At 45.3% G+C, this 20341-nt stretch overlaps 1 protein-coding gene across 1 annotated transcript in view; it reads left to right on the forward strand.

The window, feature by feature from the left end:
• The window catches only part of PIK3C2G (phosphatidylinositol-4-phosphate 3-kinase catalytic subunit type 2 gamma), a 2201800-nt gene that overhangs the window by 74059 nt on the left and 2107400 nt on the right, over positions 1–20341 (forward strand). The window contains exon 2 of the mRNA XM_078674033.1: positions 19292–20114. Within this exon, the coding sequence (XP_078530159.1) occupies positions 19359–20114 (756 nt within the window). The 5' untranslated portion in view covers positions 19292–19358. The remainder of the gene's footprint in view (positions 1–19291; positions 20115–20341) is intronic.

Here is a 20341-nt window from a genome sequence, read left to right on the forward strand (position 1 = left end):
ATGACTCCTCTTGGCCTTTGTGATGACGATGCTTGAGATGGCAAACGCCCAAGCCGGTGCGCTCGTTGGATGTTTAGCATTGTGCCGTCTGACATATGCAGAATTTTAGGAAGAAATGATTTGAAGAATGTAAGAGAGTCAGATCCCTCGAGCCCTTCTGCCAATCCGTAAATATGTAAATTGTTCCGTCTGTTGCCATTTTCCAAATCCTCAACCTGTTGTTGGAGCACAGTAACAGAGAATGAAGATTGGATACATGGACACAAGTCTCTTTGAAGGAAGTAACATTTTGCTCTACTGAAGAGACCCGTGCTTCAGGTTGTGACCAGTTGCCTGTTAAGACTTGTTTCCATAAAGGGCCCTGAATTCTTCGAGCAATAGTTCCATAGAAACCAGTGACGATGACTTAGGAGGTGAGGGTGGGTCCTTTTTGAGACATTTTAGTGTTGGATTTCCCAGAAGCAGCTTGGGAGGATTCCATTATTTTATCTGAGCCTTGCGAAGTCGATCTTAGAGACTCTTCGAATTTGGAAAATTCAGAAAAAATCTTTGAATTTTTAACAAAAATGCGCTTTGGTTTGGTAGACAAAGGAAACTGTGACTTTAACCGCCCTCATACAGCACCTTCTGTCTTAGTAGGAATGGGACAGCGTGCAGCATAAATCTTGCATAAGGAGGAGGACTTATGAAAAGAAACTCGGTGCAGATGTTGCAAGTGAGCCTATGAGTTCAAAACAATTTATTTGAAAAAAGCCATCCATGAAAACAGTACTGTAGAATTGCATGAAAAAGGACCACTTCACAGCTCATCTCAGCAATGTCCAGTCAAGGTTGAAGTAACAAAGTATAGCGCAGAACAGTATGTAAGCAGCAAATTGAAGATTGAAGGACCCAACCCAGTCTATGATGCATTGTAAGTGAGGTGTGGCACAATTAAAAAGGCAAAATGATACTGGTTCAAAAAGGTGTGCTGGAGGAGAAAAGCTATGTTCCTAAAATGGCCGCTTCTAATTCCCAGTGCAAATACTGAAGAAAGATGCTGAGTGAATGAGGCTAGTGCTTAATGCCACATTACGCTGCCAAAGAGCTGCTCACAGTAAAATAGTAATCTGCTGGAAATGTTAGTCATTCCACAACTGGGAGATAGTGAAGAGAGTTGTTCGTTAGGCAAATCATGATCGCGCAAACAGGACAAAATGGCGGCCGCAATCTGAGCGGGACCACGATACACTTACTGCGCTGAATTAAGGTGCTTAAACACACACCAAAAGAAACTCCGGCGTCCCGAAGTGTTCCTGGCAACTTCCGACGTCCATTCATGTCCTCGACATAGAGAAGAAGTTCCGTGCAGAGGTGCGTCTTCGAGGCGAGCCGCGGAGCCTCACTCGTCTGGCGCCATATCCTTCAGGCGCCAAGCCACGCCCCCCAAAAATAGATAACATTTTAATAAATAAAATGACGCCAAAATTACATATATTCAAATAGTACAACCAGAATTGGATATATATAAATATATCCACAAGTTGCCCCACAAGAGCGAGGTGCACTCACAGTGGGCGTCCATAGGGTCAGGGAAGGTCGCAGGCGTGCCTCAGAGGCAGCATGAGCCTCTGAGGTAGGGCGGAACCCGAAACATGTCAGGTCACTGCAGGCATGGGGCACGCCTGCAACCTTCCCTGACCCTATGGACGGCCCTTTGTGAGTGCACCTCGCTCTTCTGGGGCAACTTGTGGACTTTGTGTAATTACGGCTGGCCCTACCGTGGGGTGCACCACCTCATAGCGAGCGGCTCCGCAGCTGTTCTGATGGATAGCGCGGCGGAACAAACTGGCGAGAGGCTGAATAAGGGAAGGTGTTGGCGGTGAATAGAAATTTATTTTGCTCAGAATTGCTGCCTGCTCACTTGGGCATTATTTGGACTTCCAATCCCAGGATTCCTTGCGTAGATACTCACCTGAGTTTGATGCATGATTAAAGCGTGTATATTGGAGAGTCATGTGGTGGCATTTCTGCGCAGCAGAATAACCCTCTGAAGAAGGGCGAAGACCGAAACATGTCAGATTGCTGCAGGCATGGGGCACGCCTGTGACCTTCCCTGACCCTATGGACAACGATTGTGAGTGCACCTCTCTCTTGTGGGGCAACTTGTGGAATGAATATATATATAGCAAGCTGGCCTGGTCATCACTGGCGCTGTTCTGTTTTGGCGGAACTTTCCTTTGGGTCCGAGGTATCGGAAGGACCAGGCCCACCACGGCATTCAGGAGGAACAGAAGCGATGCAACTTTGCATTGGGTGAGGCGCACTGCCGCACTTACCCCGTGGAAGTTTACCTGTCTGTGGCGGTTGTGCAGTTGGGGACGCAAGGAGCTTCGACATTGTGGAAAGGCAGTGCGGGACATCGGGTGAAAGCTGCTTGCAGATCCTGCCTTACACGCACACTTGCGACATTCCTGGCAAGAACCACTGCATGCTGGGATATGTAGTTTGTTTCACCCCCGTAACACTGAAGCTAGTGACACTGATCTCCGCTTGTGGGTGGAGCCAACTAGAACTATTTGAGTTGGGGCAGATCTGTTGGGCGGCAAATCTCACCTGTTACACCTGGGGCGCTGAAGAGGCCACACGGCCGAAATGCATACGCCCACGCCAATCTGTTTAACCTCAATAAAGAGACTCCGTTGTATTCCCCTACCGTGGCTTCTGACTTTCTGTCATTTGAGATGTCATCAGTGATGTCATCAGTGATGTCACTGACCATGTCATGAATGATGTAATATGTGACATGATCAGCAGTGGATTGCGGGTGCGCGATATATAGTTAGTGCAACTAACTATATATGGAATTTCAATGGTTTTGTGTGAGTAAAATAAGGTTTTTTAAATGCTAATTCCTAACTATATATGGTCTATAACCTATGGTTTTTTCAGTGAATTTTCAAGGTTTTGTAAATGCTAATTCCTAACTATATATGGTCTATAACCTATGGTTTTTTCAGTGAATTTCAATGGTTTTTTAATAGCAAATATCATAAGCTGTCGAATGTCAAGTACGTGGTAAGTGAAAACATTTTCGTGTTTATGCACACTGATCTGCTTTGAATGGTGCCCCCCCCCTCATTTCTATTAGGAGTACTCTATCTTTGCAGATAGTGAAAGGTAGTTAACGCAGGCCTTTGCCCCCGTTGTAATCCGTCGTGCCTGCTTCTCTCTCCATTTGATTGATTGTTATCCAAGTATTTACTGTTTTAGAATTAGTTCTCTTTGGTTCATTCTCTATTTACAAACAAACACAGAGTCGCAATACTCTGTTTAGTCTTTGCAGATAACGAAAAATCGTGTAAAAAAAAAGAAAAGGAATCGAGCAAAATCAGTAGGCCACTAATGGGATCTCTTTTTGACCTCGCTAAAATAGAAACATTAGGAACAACCCCTCATGACAAATACAAAACTAGTGAGATGAACTGAACTCCACACAATGATGGCTGCAAAACAGCTCGGCTCCGCCACCCACCCCGCCCAAAATAACGATAAAGAGCGGCTGCCATGATTGGTTGCGGAATGGCCACAACGGAGCTACGAAATGGTGGTGCTCTCATGCTAACCCCAGCTTCAGTCTGAAACATCCAGAAACACTGTAGACTACCAATTCGATCAGTTCCGGTAGCGCCCCAATGTAACCCGGTAGAGAAGAACTAGCCCTCCCCTCTTTGACTGATGGTTCTTGTTGCCTGTCCCTTCTGTTGTCATTTAACAGAACTATTTAGCCTGCTGAAAGGGGTTGTGTTTCGACCGCTGGTTGGTGGAGACATTTTGACTATATTCTGGACCTGCGTTGTCGCGTAATGCGTCATATGACGCGCCGCGTTAGCGCATCCGGAAGTCATCCGGGGCGCGCAGCGCGTAACGTAAGCATAACAAGTCATGTGACTTGTTAATAAAACTTTTCATTGGTTCATTTTACTTTTCTTATTCTAATGATAAAAGCCTTGGTCATATCACCTAAAAATTACGCTTTTAATTACTTCCGAACATTATTTTTTCTTAAATATATGTTATAATGTTCCAGGCTAATGTACTTTCCCGGAAATTTTACAACTGTCCTGCAAGTAAAATATATTCTTTTTTCAAGAAAAAGAGCGTTTCTTCGTCCCATGACGGAGCCGTTGAGCAAAAGAGGGTCGACCTGCTGTCTTAGTCGCCGATACGCCTGAATATGAGATTCTTATCGATCACTTTATGTTGCAGGAATAGAAAACACAACAGCCCTTGACCATTTATCTTTACTGCGTTCCTTCGTATTATACCTTTTACCCTTCATGTAATTGGTCTGCTTTATTTCACTTGCCTTTTAATGATTCTAAAACAGTGACTATTATTAAAAACTTTACCAATGTATATACTACTACCATGTTTTCTTTTAAAAACCTTTATTGTGAAAATTTCATTATACAAATACGAGCCTATAACCACGTGGGCCTGCCACGGAGCAAACTGTAATCGTATATGATGAATAGACATTTACACTGTAGAGGAACGTAACGGGCGGGCCATTTGGTTGCAAGAACTAAGGTGTCTAACAGTTACGGAATCGGTGGACGTACATTTTATAATTAAAATACGACAGGGCCAGTTACAATAAAATTATCTAGATATACATTTGCGGGCAAGTACCATGGGTGACGTTAATTCGAATTTTCAACAGTACAGTAATCAATAACACATCAGAACTTAATATCAATAGGGATGTCGAAATATTCAATCAATTCTCGTCCCCGCCCGCCATGTGCTTCAAAACTGCATACGTATCTCGTGATTTCATGGTTCTGCAAACAGTACACAACAAGGAGTTACGAGTCCCATTTATTCCGGCGCCATTTTGGGCGAGGACGGGCAGGTCCAGGATATAGTCAAAATGTCTCTACCAACCATCGACTATGATGATGTTCATATGCTGTATTTATTAGAGTAACAATCATCTGTCCACATGAAATTAATTTACCACAATCTAAACATGTCATTTTAATCTTTCCAAAGTTCTTCTAAATATTTGGGACCGTTTCCCTTGCCTCTGAAGCTCTCAGTGCCACTTCTTTGATGAATGTACTAGCAGGTCAGGGGTTCTCCTCCAAATCTCTCTTTTATGCAGCACTATAATTAATTGGTGCCACCTCTCCATATGACGATGCATGGTATAGTTACCACAACTATATTTTTTTTCGGTTCCTCTGGAGAGTTCATCGTGGCAGATGAAGCGTGTAACGTACCGGGCATTTACCTTTTTTTGCATGTACAGGAAAGGAAAAAAAAATCGAGCGTCCGAGTTCTAAGGTGTCCCAGGGCCATTTTAGTGGACCAGGCCCAAATCCAAAGAACAGGCCGCCATTTTGAGAGTCCTCTTGCAGCCGCCTGTCGCTGTAGCATCAAGAGCAGCCAAAACTCAGCTGAATGGCAACTGAAACGGTAAATGGGCGCCCCACTACATTTCAGCATTGTAGGATGACCACACCAGTACAGCAACTTGCTAGACATCACCTCGGTGCCATCCGGATCTCGGCGCCCCACTGCAGATGAAGTGCCTCTCAACTATGAAACCACCACGGTGACATCCGGATCTTGGCGCGTTGTGCTGCCTTCGGCCTATTCGCACATCGGTCCGCTACTGACACCATCTCACAGGCTAATGGGATGACCCACGCCGAGTTTCAGCATTGTAGGATGACCACACCAACTTGCTAGACATCACCTCGGTGCCATCCGAATCTTGGCATCTCAACGCCTAGTGGTATCTTCCATACAGAAAATATTGTTACGCTGCCTTTGGCCCCATTCGCACATCAGTCCGCAACTTAGACATCACCTCGGTGCCATCCGGATCTTGGCATCTCAGCGCCTTGTGGTGTCAGTCAGAAAATATTGTTGCGCTGCCTTTGGCCCCATTCGCACATCAGTCCGCTACTGACACCATCTCACAGGCCAATAGGGCGCCCCACGCCGACTTTTACCATTGTACGATGGCCACACCAGTGGCACAACTTGCTAGACATCACCTCGGTGCCATCCGAATCTTGGCATCTCAATGCCTAGTGGTATCTTCCATACAGAAAATCTTGTTACGCTACCTTTGGCCCCATTCGCACATCGGTCCGCAACTTAGACATCACCTCGGTGCCATCCGGATCTTGGCATCTCAGCGCCTTGTGGTGTATTCTCTTCAGAAAATATTGTTGAGCTGCCTTTGGCCCCATTCGCACATCGGTCCGCAACTTAGACATCACCTCGGTGCCATCCGGATCTTGGCATCTCAGCGCCTTGTGGTGTCTTCTACTCCGAAAATATTGTAGAAAATATTGTTGCGCTGCCTTTGGCCCCATTCACACATCAATCCGCTACTGACACCATCTCACAGGCCAACAGGGCACCCCACGCCGACTTTTACCATTGTACGAGGGCCACACCAGTGCCACAACTTGCTAGACACCACCTCGGTGCCATCCGGATCTTGGCATCTCAGCGCCTTGTGGTGTCTTCAAATCAGAAAATATTGTTGCGCTGCCTTTGGCCCCATTCGCACATCGGTCCGCTACTGACGCCATCTCACAGGCCAACGGGGCGCCCCACGCCGACTTTCAACATTGTAGGATGGCCACAGAAGTGCGACAACTTACTAGACACCACCTCGGTGCCATCCGGATCTTGGCGCGTTGTGCTGCCTTCGGCCTATTCGCACATCGGTCCGCTACTGACGCAAACTCACAGGCCAACGGGGCGCCCCACGCCGACTTTCAGCATTGTAGGATGGCCACACCAGTGCGGCAACTTGCTACACACCACCTCGGTGCCATCCGGATCTTGGCATCTCAGCGCCTAGTGGTGTCTTCTATTCCGAAAATATTGTTGCGCTGCCTTCGGCCCCATTCACACATCGGTCCGCTACTGACGCCATCTCACAGTCCAACGGGGCGCCCCACGCCGACTTTCAGCATTGTAGGATGGCCACACCAGTGCGGCAACTTACTAGACACCACCTCGGTGCCATCCGGATCTTGGCGCGTTGTGCTGCCTTCGGCCTATTCGCACATCGGTCCGCTACTGACGCAAACTCACAGGCCAACGGGGCGCCCCACGCCGACTTTCAGCATTGTTGGATGGCCACACCAGTGCGGCAACTTACTAGACACCACCTCGGTGCCATCCGGATCTTGGCGCGTTGTGCTGCCTTCGGCCTATTCGCACATCGGTCCGCTACTGACGCAAACTCACAGGCCAACGGGGCGCCCCACGCCGACTTTCAGCATTGTAGGATGGCCACACCAGTGCTGCAACTTGCTGGACACCACCTCGGTGCCATCCGGATCTTGGCGCGTTGTGTTGCCTTCGGCCTATTCGCACATCGGTCCGCTACTGACGCCGCCTCACGTGCCAACGTATTTTCTCCGCATTTTACACCCTATGCCGCATAACAGGTCATGTGACTTGTTTATAAAACTTTTCATTGGTTCATTTTACTTTTGGTTTCCTAATGATGGAAGGCTAGATCATGTGACCTAAAAACAACACTTTTCATTGGATGAAAACTTTTTTTTTTTCCCAAACGATGAAAGCCCCACCTTGTTTCTGGATGTTTCAGACTGAAGCTGGCGTCAGCATGAGAGCACCACCATCTCGTAGCTCAGTCGTGGTCATTCCGCGAGCAATCATGGCAGCCGCTCCCCACCAGAAGCCTGCAGGAGTCGGAGCCCCCAAAACTTTTGATGAATTCTCAAGGCGGAGGGGACGCTTTCGAGAATGGGGTCCAAGACCTAGCAGACAAGCGTCCGATTTCCAAGGTGTCCCAGGGCCATTTCAGTGGACCAGGCCCAAAAAGGAAACAGCCTGCCGCCATTTTGAGAGTCCTGTGACAGCCGCCTATCGCTGCACCGCAAGAGTGGGCGCAACTCAGCTGAATTGCGGCTTTTGACACAGTGGACCAAAAACGGACGGAATGGCAACTGAAACGGTAAAGGGGCGCCCCACTACAACAGATGACACTCCACCTGGAGAGGCCCGTTCACGCCGCCTCCCCCGGGGCGCCCCACGCCGTTATTCGGAGCAGCATTGTAGGATACCAAAACCAGTGCGGCAACTTACTGGACATCACCTTGGTGCCATCGTTCTGCTGCCTTGGAACTATTCGCGCAACAGTTTGCTACTGATGACCCACCCCCCGCGACGCCCCATGCCGTTATTTGCTGGGTGGCAACTTACTAGACATCACTTTCGTGTCATCTAGATTTCAGCGCGTTCTGCTGCCTTGGAACTATTCGCACAACAGTTTGCTACTGATGACCCACCCCCCGCGACGCCCCACGCCGGAAATCTGGACGTTGTGCTGCGTTGGGACTATTCGCACAGCCGACCGCTACTTCGTTGTTTTTCCCTAAAAATGTTTATATGTTATTACTATTTTTGTTTTCTTGTATATATTTATAAATTATTAAAGTTTTATAATCTTACTACTTTGTCGGAGTGCTATATATTTTTAATGTGACACATAATTGTAAAAACTTTGATGTACAAAGAGTCATCCCTGGAATCTTCCGCTTCAGGCTCGGTCCCCTCCCCAATCACAATACAGGATGGTTTTCAGATAATAGCAACGCTTCTGCTGTGACGGATCTCATCGAGTGTGGGCCTTGATCTACTATAACTCCTTTGAAGAGGGGTGATTCTTTACAGCTGTGGCCATAAACTACATCTGCAGGGCTAGCTGATACCCTAGGACCAGCCTGGACAATCGGACACAGAGGAAAAGGAGTGTCAGAGGGTGCGGTAGTGAATAGGGCGAAAGGGAGGTGTCGGGCGGGCACAGGGTGTGATTCTCAGGGAAGAGCAGCGCAGATGGGGGGAGGTTTATTACCCATGCATAAGACAGAGAGCGGGGGTGACCACTGCCTGGGGGAGATGCTTGCGAGGGTGGGGAGCCATGCTAAGGATCGACAGCGTGCACAGAGTGGGTCTGGTCAAGGCATCTAAAATGGCTGCCGTGCACGACAAAAGTGTGGCATTTGAAAAAAGACAAGATGGCGCAGACAATGTTTTTCAACACTTCCTGATTTCCTTCGAATCGAACGTTAACAGACGTTGGGGCATATTACCAAAGTTAAGCGATATTTATCCCTAACGATGCTTAGCAACGATTTTTTTACCGTCAGAAATTATCGCAGATAAACCTTGCTATTATCAAGGTTTATCGGAAATACGATAAAAAACGACCGCAATGCATTAATATCGCTGAAAACTCAGCGATATTCATGCATTACCGAGCTAATGCTCTTAGCCATGTTATCCACCTCCCATTGGATAACATGGCTAAGAACTGCTCAGGGCAGGTGGTAGCTTTTGGAGATATTCGCGCTTATCTCGAATATTTCCAAAAGTTGATAATAGGAGATAGCGATGTTAGCGACTGTTTCCAGTCGCTAACATCTTGGCATGCCCACTTTGCATGTCATTAGTGATAAATATCACTCACATGCAAAGTGGGGCCCAAGATGGTCGCTATATTCTACTAGCCGTCGCTAACTGGTGTTAGCAACAGCTAGGTAATACACATATAATTTTATCTCCGCGAAGCGGAGCGCTGTTACAGATATATATCTTGTTTCTGAACGTTAATTTCTCAAAATGCACTGAAGCACATATATTGAGACCTAGCAAAGGCACATCGGGCTACCAGTCCCTACAATTTTGCCAAGTTTCGTGCAAATCCATTCAGCTGTTCGATCCTACCGAGAGACAAGATGGCGGCCGCTACGGACTGTTTGGAATGTTTACAGACACCGGAGAGCCAATCCGCTTCGCTTCGCAAAGCTCCGTAACGCGAAAAGTACGCGAAGCGGTGCGCTGTTACAGATATATATCTTTTTTGAACGTTAATTTCTCAAAATCCACTGGAGCACATATATTGAGATCTAGCAAAGGCACATCGGGCTACCAGTCCCTACAATTTTGCCAAGTTTCGTGCAAATCCATTCAGCTGTTCGATTATTATTATTTTTATTTTTTTTTGCCCCGCGGGGCCCTTTTAAAACCTCCACATCAAACCTAGGGGGTGAGCGACAATGTACTATGCCCCCTTATGGTCATTTGCCCCTTCGCTTTGGCCTCCTCTTGTCTCTCGATCCTACCGAGAGACAAGATGGCGGCCGCTACGGACTGTTTGGAATGTTGACAGACGCCGGAGAACCAATCAGCTTCGCTTCACAAAGCTCCGTTGCGCGAAAAGTACGCGTCCTGGGGCGCTGCCCGGTCCGCTGTTACAGATATATATCTTTTTTTAAACGTTCATTTCTCAAAATCCACTGGAGCACATATATTGAGACCTACAAAAGGCACATCGGGCTACCAGTCCCTACAATTTTGCCAAGTTTCGTGCAAATCCATTCAGCCGTTCGGGCTAAAAGTGAGGCCAACCGCCCTATGGAAATTAACATGGGAAAAACGCGTTTTGGGACCCCCCTTTTTTCTCGCCCCCCCCTTGACGAACCCCCCCAAAATTTTCAGGGGCTGCTCAGAAACAAAATGTGCCATTTTCCTGAAAATTTCAGCCAATTCCGTCCACAAACGCCAAAGTTATTAGACATAGAATTTTCAAAAATCCCATAGGGAAAAAATCCTAACTATATATACCTACTGGCGACCGCCAGTAGGTAATATCTATCATCGAGCCCTTCGTCTGACCCAGGTGGCTACCTGGCCCAGCTGAAGACTTTCTACTGCAATAAATGTTCTACGTGAGAGGGTAGCTTGTGACCAGGACCAACTTAGTTTGATCTTTTTAAATACAAACTTAAATAAATAAATATATATATAAATATATAAAATATATATATATATATATGTATATATATATATATATCTCACGCTTCAGAGATATAGTTGTGAGGGTCTGGCCTCCTTTTTCCGCGAGAAAGTACAAGCCATCTATCGTACCTTCTCGACGGGCTCTCCTATTCCAGAGCGGGTCAGCTGCATTTTGGGAGGCAGTGAGTGTCTTACTTTCCTGCCCTCCCTATCTATGGAGGCCTTCGACTCTCTTAGCCTCAAAATCAAGTCAGGATCTCCTGCAGACCCGTTGAAACCGGCCCAGCTTAAGAATATGTCGCCCGCTATGTCGTACTCCGGTGCTTTCTTTGATCAATCTGTCTCTTTCTTATGGGGTAGTTCCCATCAGATGGAAGCCGGCTGTAGTCACACCTATTTTGAAGAAGGCTACCCTTGACCCCCTTAAACCTGAGAACTACCGCCCTATCTCCTTATTTCCTTGGGCCACGAAAGTCGCTGAGGCCCATGTGAACGGCATTCTTGCAGACCATCTAACTAGGGCTAACATTCTTGACCCTAGTCAGAATGGGTTCAGTGCGGGCCATAGTACAGAGACGGCCCTACTTTCCATGGTCGAACATCTGCGTTCTGTGCTTGATGCGGGTCGGACGGCGGCACTACTGTTATTAAATCTTAGTGCCGCGTTCGACACGGTCTCGCACAGGATCTTGCTTCAGCGACTTGAGGAAGTGGGTGTTACGGGCTCCGCCCTATGCTGTTTCGATCTTTTCTTGCTGATAGATCATTCCAGGTTGCGATTCCGCCCGCTAAGTCTAAATCTTATCCGTTAGATCTGGGGGTCCCACAGGGCTCATCGTTGAGTCCCACTCTATTTAATCTTTACGTGAGACCCCTGGCTGCGGTCGTCAAGCAATGGGGCTTGACGATGGTTTCATAAGCAGATGACACGCAGCTGGCGGTCACGTTGAGTGGGGACTCAGACATGGAGGCTCCCAGATTTCGTGATGGTTTACGGGCAGTGGCTAACTGTATGAATTCCATCTGTCTCCAGTTAAATACCAAGAAGACTGAGATTATGGTGGTTGGCAAGCAGGCGGCACTGTGGGGTGACAAGTGGTGGCCTTCTGAACTAGGTGTGACCCCCTCTCCAGCATCGGAGATAAAAAATCTAGGGGTTTGGCTTGACCCGACCCTCGGCTTCATCTGTCATACCAAGAAGGTTGTGGCTTCTTGCTATGGCATTATTAGAGGACTTAGGCCTATCCTTAAATTCTTTGATGCATCCACCAGGCAACTGGTGGTTCAAGCATCAGTGCTGTCTCGGCTGGATTATGCCAGCTCGCTGCTGGCTGGGATTAATCAGTCAGAACTCACCGGGCTGCAGCGAGTTCAAAATGCTGCAGCCAGAGTGGTGATAGGTCTGCCAAGGCGATGCTCGGTTTCCAAATCTTTGCACTCTCTCCATTGGCTCCCCGTACACCAGAGGATCAAATTCAAGGTTCTCTGCCTTGCGTTTAAAATCCTCAAGGGTACGTCTCCCCAAATTGTGGAGAATCTGCTGACACCGTATGTTCCTCCGCGAACCCTCAGATCCTTGGGTCAGAATCTGGCAGTGGTTCCGCGTTTCAGACTAAGCAGAGCTGGTGGCCGCTCATTTCGAGTGCTAGCGGCAAATTGGTGAAATTCTCTTCCTCCGCATATCCGGGCTATTGATAACCTTCTTCAGTTTAGACGGGCCATCAAGACCATTTTATTTGTTTAGCTCTCATGCTGTGTCCTATGGCCTTCTTGATTTTCTTTGGTGTTGTGTTGTGTCTGCCTTGTCAAAGCACCAGGACGCCCCTTCGCTGGGGCAGCTGTGCGCGGTATAAGTAAAAATAACATAACATAACATAACAGATTACACTAAGCGCGTATATATATATTCTGTTTTCTCTTATATTTTCCAAAGAGAGAAAAGCAGCACTCATGGGGCTTTACTGCAAAAGGTTTTTATTCTTCGTAAACAAACGCGTTTCGGAACGATTCCTTCTACAACACTGAAGAAGGAATTTTTCCAAAACGCGTTTGTTTACGAAGAATAAAAACCTGTTGCAGTAAAGCCCCGTGAGTGCTGCTTTTCTTTCTTTGGAAAATATAAGAGAAAACTGAGCTTTTATGTGGAACACGGCGCACTACCGTAAAGCGGCACCTTCCACGATTGATTCGCACTTAGTGTAATCTGAAGCGTTATATATATATATATATATATATATATATGTGTTTGTATTTAAAAATAACATCAAACTAAGTTGGTCCTGGTCACAAGCTACTCTCTCTTGTAGAACATTTATTGCAGTAGAAAGTCTTCAGCTGGCCAGGCAGCCACCTGGGTCAGACAAAGGGCTCGATGATGACAGAAAGATGCTGTACGAGGTGTCTTAGTCAAATGGAGGCGTCTCACTCTGAATGAAGTGAAGCTGGTCATTGGGTGCTGGCTTGGCTTTAAATACAGTAAAGCTGTGAATGTTGTAGGTGCTGATGCTCAACATAGGGTCCATTTTACCTTACAGTTAGGCAGTTAGTGGTGCTTGATATATTTACCTTCCTAGTGTGGGGCCGGCATGGCATGGCCACACATGTGTATCATTACAGGATACATGCTTACATAAAACGTAGGCAAGTACAGTTTACTTGTCGGCAGGAGTCATTTCATGGCTGGTGAACTGCAGAAACTGGCCAAGAGATGGAGGAGCAGTGTACACTGCACCACCTACTCTAGCTATACCTGAGGGATATCACCCATGGTAGACCTATAAGGACGATATATTGTGGCCAAGGGAGACTATCACGGAGTGCCCCTGGCACAGGTGGCACTCCATGCTCCAAATAACAATCAGTCCCCTTTCTATCTACCGCTCAACCCCACCCTTCTAACTACCGTACAGATGTTTGATATGGATATTTCAACTTTGTTCAAGCTTTGCATCTAGATAGGTCCCATCCATCGATGAGGGAACACTAGCACTAGCCAACACCTGAATGCTACAGCAATGAGCTATGCACACTTAAGTCATGGAGCTATGGAGGGGGCTCCATTCGATCACTAGAAAATTCTCCTATTACTCAAGAGTGCGCTTTCTACATACTAGAATCAACAAAGCCTTTGGCCTTTGTGCTACATGCAAAGCTTGCAGGTGCACAGTACCTGGGCCGCACACTCTCCAATCACAACCCTCAACGGTTCAGCAGCCAGCACGGTAGACCACGCCCAGAGACGCCCATGTGGTGCCTGCCATCGGAAGCATTAAATGAGTAGAAATTCTGAGACCAGTTGGGGAACAGAACTTCACCGACAATGAGGGCAGGGCTGCGAATGCTACTGTGGAGTGGATATATTTATTGGAGGTGGGCCCAAAGAAGGTTCTTCACAGAGATCTCACACACATTGAGGAACTCATCAGGGACCTAGGAAATCGTTGTGTGACAGACGATTGAGCACCGACAGCCCTGGTGGACCTGAGAAAGAACTATAACAGGACTCTTTTGTGGCTATGTTGCCTGGATTATAAGGAATATACTGCTTGGCAGCATGCATCGGGTGACAAAGCAGGCCCCATGCTAACAAGGTTGCTTTATTCAGAGACATCGAGAATACCAATAAGCGCCATACATGCTCACGGTGGGACAATAGTTAATACACAGCAGAGTATTAATATGGTGTTCATTCTTACTACAGTTAACTATATGAAGAATTCCCAGGGTCCCCCAAGATACATTAACACAGTGTTTAGACTTTCTGGCCTTGCTGACCTGCACTGAGATCCAGAGACAAGATCTGGAGGCTCCAATTTCGATCCAGGAGATCAGTTTGGCTATTAAGAATATGGCACGTGGCAAGACCCACAGGGCTGACTGCTTCCCCTTAGAATTGTATGGCACATACACTGTGGGGGTCACACTGTGCTTATTGCAAACATAATAGGGAGCCAGGGATAAAGGAAGTTTACTAGCATTCATGAGGTAGGCATGGATTGTGGTCCTCCTAATGCCAGGGTGGGAACCACATAGCATAGGCTCATACATGCCACTATCACTTTCAAACACAGACTATGGGGTGCTGGGAAAATTACTAGTGTGCTGTCTAATCCCAATAGCACAATCGATAGTTCACCCTCATCAAAACTGGTTTATTTATAGAACTTGTTACTGAATCTCAGACAGCTGTTCTGCATTATGGATTGGGTGAAACGAAGCAACACACAACGTTGGGTTGCATTGTGTGACATAGAAAAGCATTTGATATGCTGAGTAGGCTCATTCTCTATGTACTGTTCTGTGGAATATGAGTGTGGGGGATTCCAGGGGTGAGTTTCCCCACTATACAAAGACCCCTTAACTTGGGCATCCAGAAGCACTGAGATTTTGAACCCCATACCCTTACAGTGAGGCACAAGGAAGAACTGCTCTCTTTCTCTTGTAATCTTTGTGTTGTCTGTAGAACCTCTTGCACGTTTATTGGGACCCAAAGGCCCATAGTGGGACATAACCATCGTACTGCAGACCCACAATGTATCTCTTTACGCTGACAGTGCTCTGATTTAGCAACGGGCTGAAAGCTTTAATGTCCCACAGTTGAGTCTCTTAATTAATTCAGAGTTATGGGAGGTCTCAAGATCGATTGGGATACATCGCGCATGTTCCACTTACTGAAGATCCCTAAGGGACTAACAAAACCCCTGTCATCCACCCCCCCACTCCACTCCCACATGAAACATAGACACATTTAAATATCTAGGTGTTGTTATGCATCTAGACGACCAGGACCTTATAGATTGAAATCTGAGGAGTGTCGTTATGACGGCAAGCTATTCCTTGCCATTTTCGACCCAGCTACCACTGCCTCCTATGGGAAGAATCTTGATTGCAAAATGTTGTCCCTACCTAGGATGCTACACACAACTGGTGGTGCTGTCCTCCGCTTTCTTTAGGGAGCTACAGATGATACTCACGTCCTTGATATGGGGGACTGACAGATGCAGAGTTGCGGTGTCAAGATTGTATGCCCCTCTAGATGGGGGGGACTGGGAGCGCCCAATTGTCAATTATATTACGCTCCAGCCCTGTGGACTAAGCGCTGGTTGGAAGAGACAAGCACACAGGAAAGTGAGGAAGTGTTGGCTGAACTGTGAGAGTGTGGGGTGTTGGACTACCTGATGGGCTCAGCATTGTAAACCAAGCCAGAACATATGTTACTTAGAGTTACTGGGGCACGGTGGGAAAAATTTTATAGTCGTACATTAGTTCTCATTCACTCGGTTTTCCAATGGATCTTACTTTGTGCCGAATGCTGTGAGACATAGGGGGTCCAACTCCAATTATTCAAGGAGGACCAGTAATTGGGTAATTACCCTTACAAACTTATAATTAGTTTAATGTATACGACTCTCAGACCTAAGCTATATAAGTATAGCATTATCACTGCTAAACCAAATTTCTTGAAGAAATTCAGTTGAGCTAAGATCATGCAAACCAATAATTCAGTTAGGGCTTTGCAGAATAATTAACATTAGTGTCTGCTGTCCAGAGTTCTCACTATTAGAATTTCCCCCAACCATCCACAACCTAATTGGAATGCACAATCTATTTTTGGAGACAAATCATGGAGAAACAGAAACAGGATTTAGTTAAAGTTATATGTTATCATAATTAGTAATTACATCAATATCACACATTTAAGACCTAAGAACACAAGATGGTCAAATCAGAATTTGAGCTTGTCATTAATTACGAAAGTTCTGGGAAAGGGACATGAACCATGACCCCTCAAAGGTAGGCCTGGGCGGCAAATTCCGTTCCGTTCACGGAATTTGCAGAATTTGCCGAATTTGGCGTTCCGCTGAGAATGCGAAATTCCCCTAAATTCTGCGTTCCGCGACTTCGCGAAATTTTTGCTTGTTCGCGTTCTCAAAATGCGTGTTTGCAAGATATTTCCCCTCAAGCACACAAACAGCGATTGCGAACAGTAAAAAAGCATCGCGAACAAGCAATTTCATGTGTTCGCGCACTTTCTGCTTGTTTGCGGAGATTTTTTACTGTTTCGCAGAGATTTGCGTAACACGATTACGCAAATTCTGCCCACCCCTACTCAAAGGTACTCTCCCATGAGAGGGCAAGAAGTCAGAGAAAAGCGCACACAGCGTAAGGGTCGGTCGAAGGAAAAGCCAATAGAGTCCACCATGAAGTTCCAAACAGTAAGAAGAATCAATGTGGAAGAGTCTCTCTCCAAGAGTGCGCATTACCTTTCGTAACATCAATGCATAATATAATCCTCAAGTTCCAAGTGTCACCTTCTTGGTCACCTTATCTGGTCAGACCCCGCAGTCCATTTGTAAATTCATATAAGGTGATTGTCATGCATCGGAAAGAAGACACATATTATATCAAAAAGGTGGTGATTATCACGTAAGCTGTCAAACCATCCAGTGTGTATACCTTTCCAACCATTGTCCGTTTGCAAAAGCAAATGACTGAGTTCAAGAGGCCAGTTTCTCATGGCAGATGTTCCCAAAGTAACAACATTGTGGCAAGCAGATCTTGTATAGGAATGGAAACTCTCTATAATACAAAACCCTATGCCTTGCATTTAAAATCCTCAAGACTGCCTCCCCCCCTCTGTCCACTTCTTTCATCCTACGTTCTCCGACACACGTTGCGTTCAGAGGGTCAGAATTTAGCTGTAGTGCCCCGTATCAAATTAGCCAGGATAGGCGGTCGTTCATTCAGATACCTTGCTGCAAAACTCTGGAATGAACTTCCAATGCATATCCGAGGAATAGAAGATCTTTTACCCTTCAGGAAAGCTATAAAAACTCACCTCTTCTGTTAGTGTGTAATATCCCTTCCATGACAGTGCAAACACCTCTTGTCCACTCACTTCATGCAGCTAGCGCCGGGACGCCCCTTGGCTGGGGCAGCCGTGCGCGTTATAAGTCCATATAACATTAACATTAACATAGTTTCTCTTCACATTACAAGTTTAGGGAGCCTTTCCATGAGAACAGAATCAAGCAAAGTAAGGAAAATGCAGGCCTACATTTAATTCAGTTCATGACATACAGAATATAAGATTGGAAAAATACATTTCTTTTATAACCTTTGGCACCTTATATATTTATTTCAACTTATTTGCACTCACAAAGCATTTTAGTTTTGTTGTAAATAGAACATGTGACGTATTACTGCATTTTCAAATTACCAGTGTATAAAATTATTTCAAAACATACATTTATGTTGGTTCATACATGTGCCAACAAAATAAATGTTGGTAAATGTCTTCATTATTCCCTAAAAGTTTCAGAGCATTTGGTTTTAGTATAAATGTGAGTACCCTTTTCTCCTTTCTACTTAGTTTACAATTATACATATGCAAATTAAGGAGTTTAGAATGGGTATTCGTTAACACACATAATGTCTTTTAGAATGGATTACATTAGTTTTCATAAATTCTTCACACACACTATAATTACATAAATGTAGTTAGACAAATTGTTAGACCATGTGAATTTATCACTTAATATCTTCTACTATGTTTTGAAAACATACATTAATACTAGTAAATGGAATACAGTCTGTTTTTCAAAAGATTAATTTTTATCTAATTTTCTCCTGTCTGCGTGCTTTTACTATGCAGTAACCAAGTCTTCTCAAGATTTTTCTCATGATTTTTCACAGTTGCACAGTTGGTGCTCGTTTGTCATTTCTCTCTCAAATGAGCCAGAATCGGGTTTATGTGTCAGCTAAAAGGCTCAGCAGTTTATCTGCTTTATCAAGGGTGTGGCAGACATCAGGGTCCATGTAGTGGGACACTATCCATGTTGCTTGTAAATTGACTTTAATTCATTGGAACAGTGGTATTCCTCACCCAACACCTCCTACCCCCTCCAGACAGGGGTTTTAGGGAAGGGGAAAAGTGTGGTAAGTATTACCCGTAACAGATGCGAGATCACGATTGGTGAACGGATCTGAAACCTAGAGGTACCAAAGAGCTGCCGTGTTGTCAATGTCTATTGTACGCCTGTAGATTAAAGTAAATCCTAAATAGACTTGATTCGCGGAGTTAATTTGTATTATATGATGTTCGTTAACCTATGCAGATGTAGTAACTGTAAAAGTGTGTAACTGTAGTACCCAATCTCCTCTTCTCTGCTTTGAAGACCGATAAACTACTACTTGCTGTGTTTATGTGTAACGTAATTGAAAATGCAATAAATATATATTTGTTTTGAAAGCAGCTCGGATTAGCTTTATAACGGCTTTGCACTACTGCATGCAAACACTGTTTGTTGACAGTAATGTGTAGGGTAACTGCAATAGCAAGATCAATTCGCGTTGTACTGTTTTTTTGTGTATAAATTGTGTTAACATTGTTACATCTCTCTTCCAATGGCTCTGTCTATATTATTTTATTTTCTCTTTATTCTAGGGGCACCGTTAATCTCCGAGGAATTAATTATGCATACGTGAAAAAGTACTAATGCACCAAAGAAGACATGGCTTACTTTTGGCCTTTATCAGTTGGCGCAAACAATGAAAGACAAGCTGCAGACGAAAATCTATTTTACTTGACACCTACAGATCATGGACAGACCTGGCAACCTCCTCTAGGAAATTATGGAGCACAAACAGATGGCCCACAAGAAAATTTTTATTCATTTGATTACAGGACTTCCTGTCCCCCAATCCGTCTGGGTTTTGATCCACTTATTGAAGAAATTTACCATGAGATCCCGTTTTATTTTCCATCTTTTCTCAATGAACCAGAAGAAAATTCATTTTACGAGTCCTCTGTTGAAAATGTTGACATAAAAGAACAACACCTGGATTCAAGGAAACCTCAAGCATCATATGAAGTACTATATTCTCAACCAAGGGAGCAAAACCAGATCGGTCCTACAATCGGATTTGAGCCATTTGTACCCCCTCCGGTCACTGGAAACCCCTGCCCTGGGCAGTTTGAAGATCTGTCTTGTTATGACCAAAGTAGTAGATACAATTTCTTACCAATGTCTAACTCTTTTGAAATTGAAGGGAAAAGGTGGAACGAAATGCCCCCTTTGGGCTTTAAGGGGGCATTTACCGAATATGATTCAGTTGAAACAAACCGCAGAGGAAACTGGCATGGTGTGAAATCAAGAAGTAAGTCTATGCATGCAAATGTTGGCACCACAACAGAAAACCTACACAGAAGATTCACTGTTGGACCATGTTGGCCCTCTCCTATTGGAAACGATACCACTTATACACAGGTATGTGCTTCGTGTCGCAAAATGTGCTTACAATTCATCTATCAGAATCACTGTATAAATCACATTTTATATACCAGCATCTCACAATAAAATTATGTTCTTACTTGAATTGTGATGTACAAAATAGTTTTCCTGTCATTCCTAGGCGACAAGGCTTGACTAAAGTAGTTAAAATGAATGCCTCTTTTTAGGCAACCCTCTATGATCTCTGTACCCATCCAAGTGGG

This window comes from Lissotriton helveticus, chromosome 1_1 (assembly GCF_964261635.1).
Source record: "Lissotriton helveticus chromosome 1_1, aLisHel1.1, whole genome shotgun sequence".
Lineage (NCBI taxonomy): Eukaryota > Metazoa > Chordata > Amphibia > Caudata > Salamandridae > Lissotriton > Lissotriton helveticus.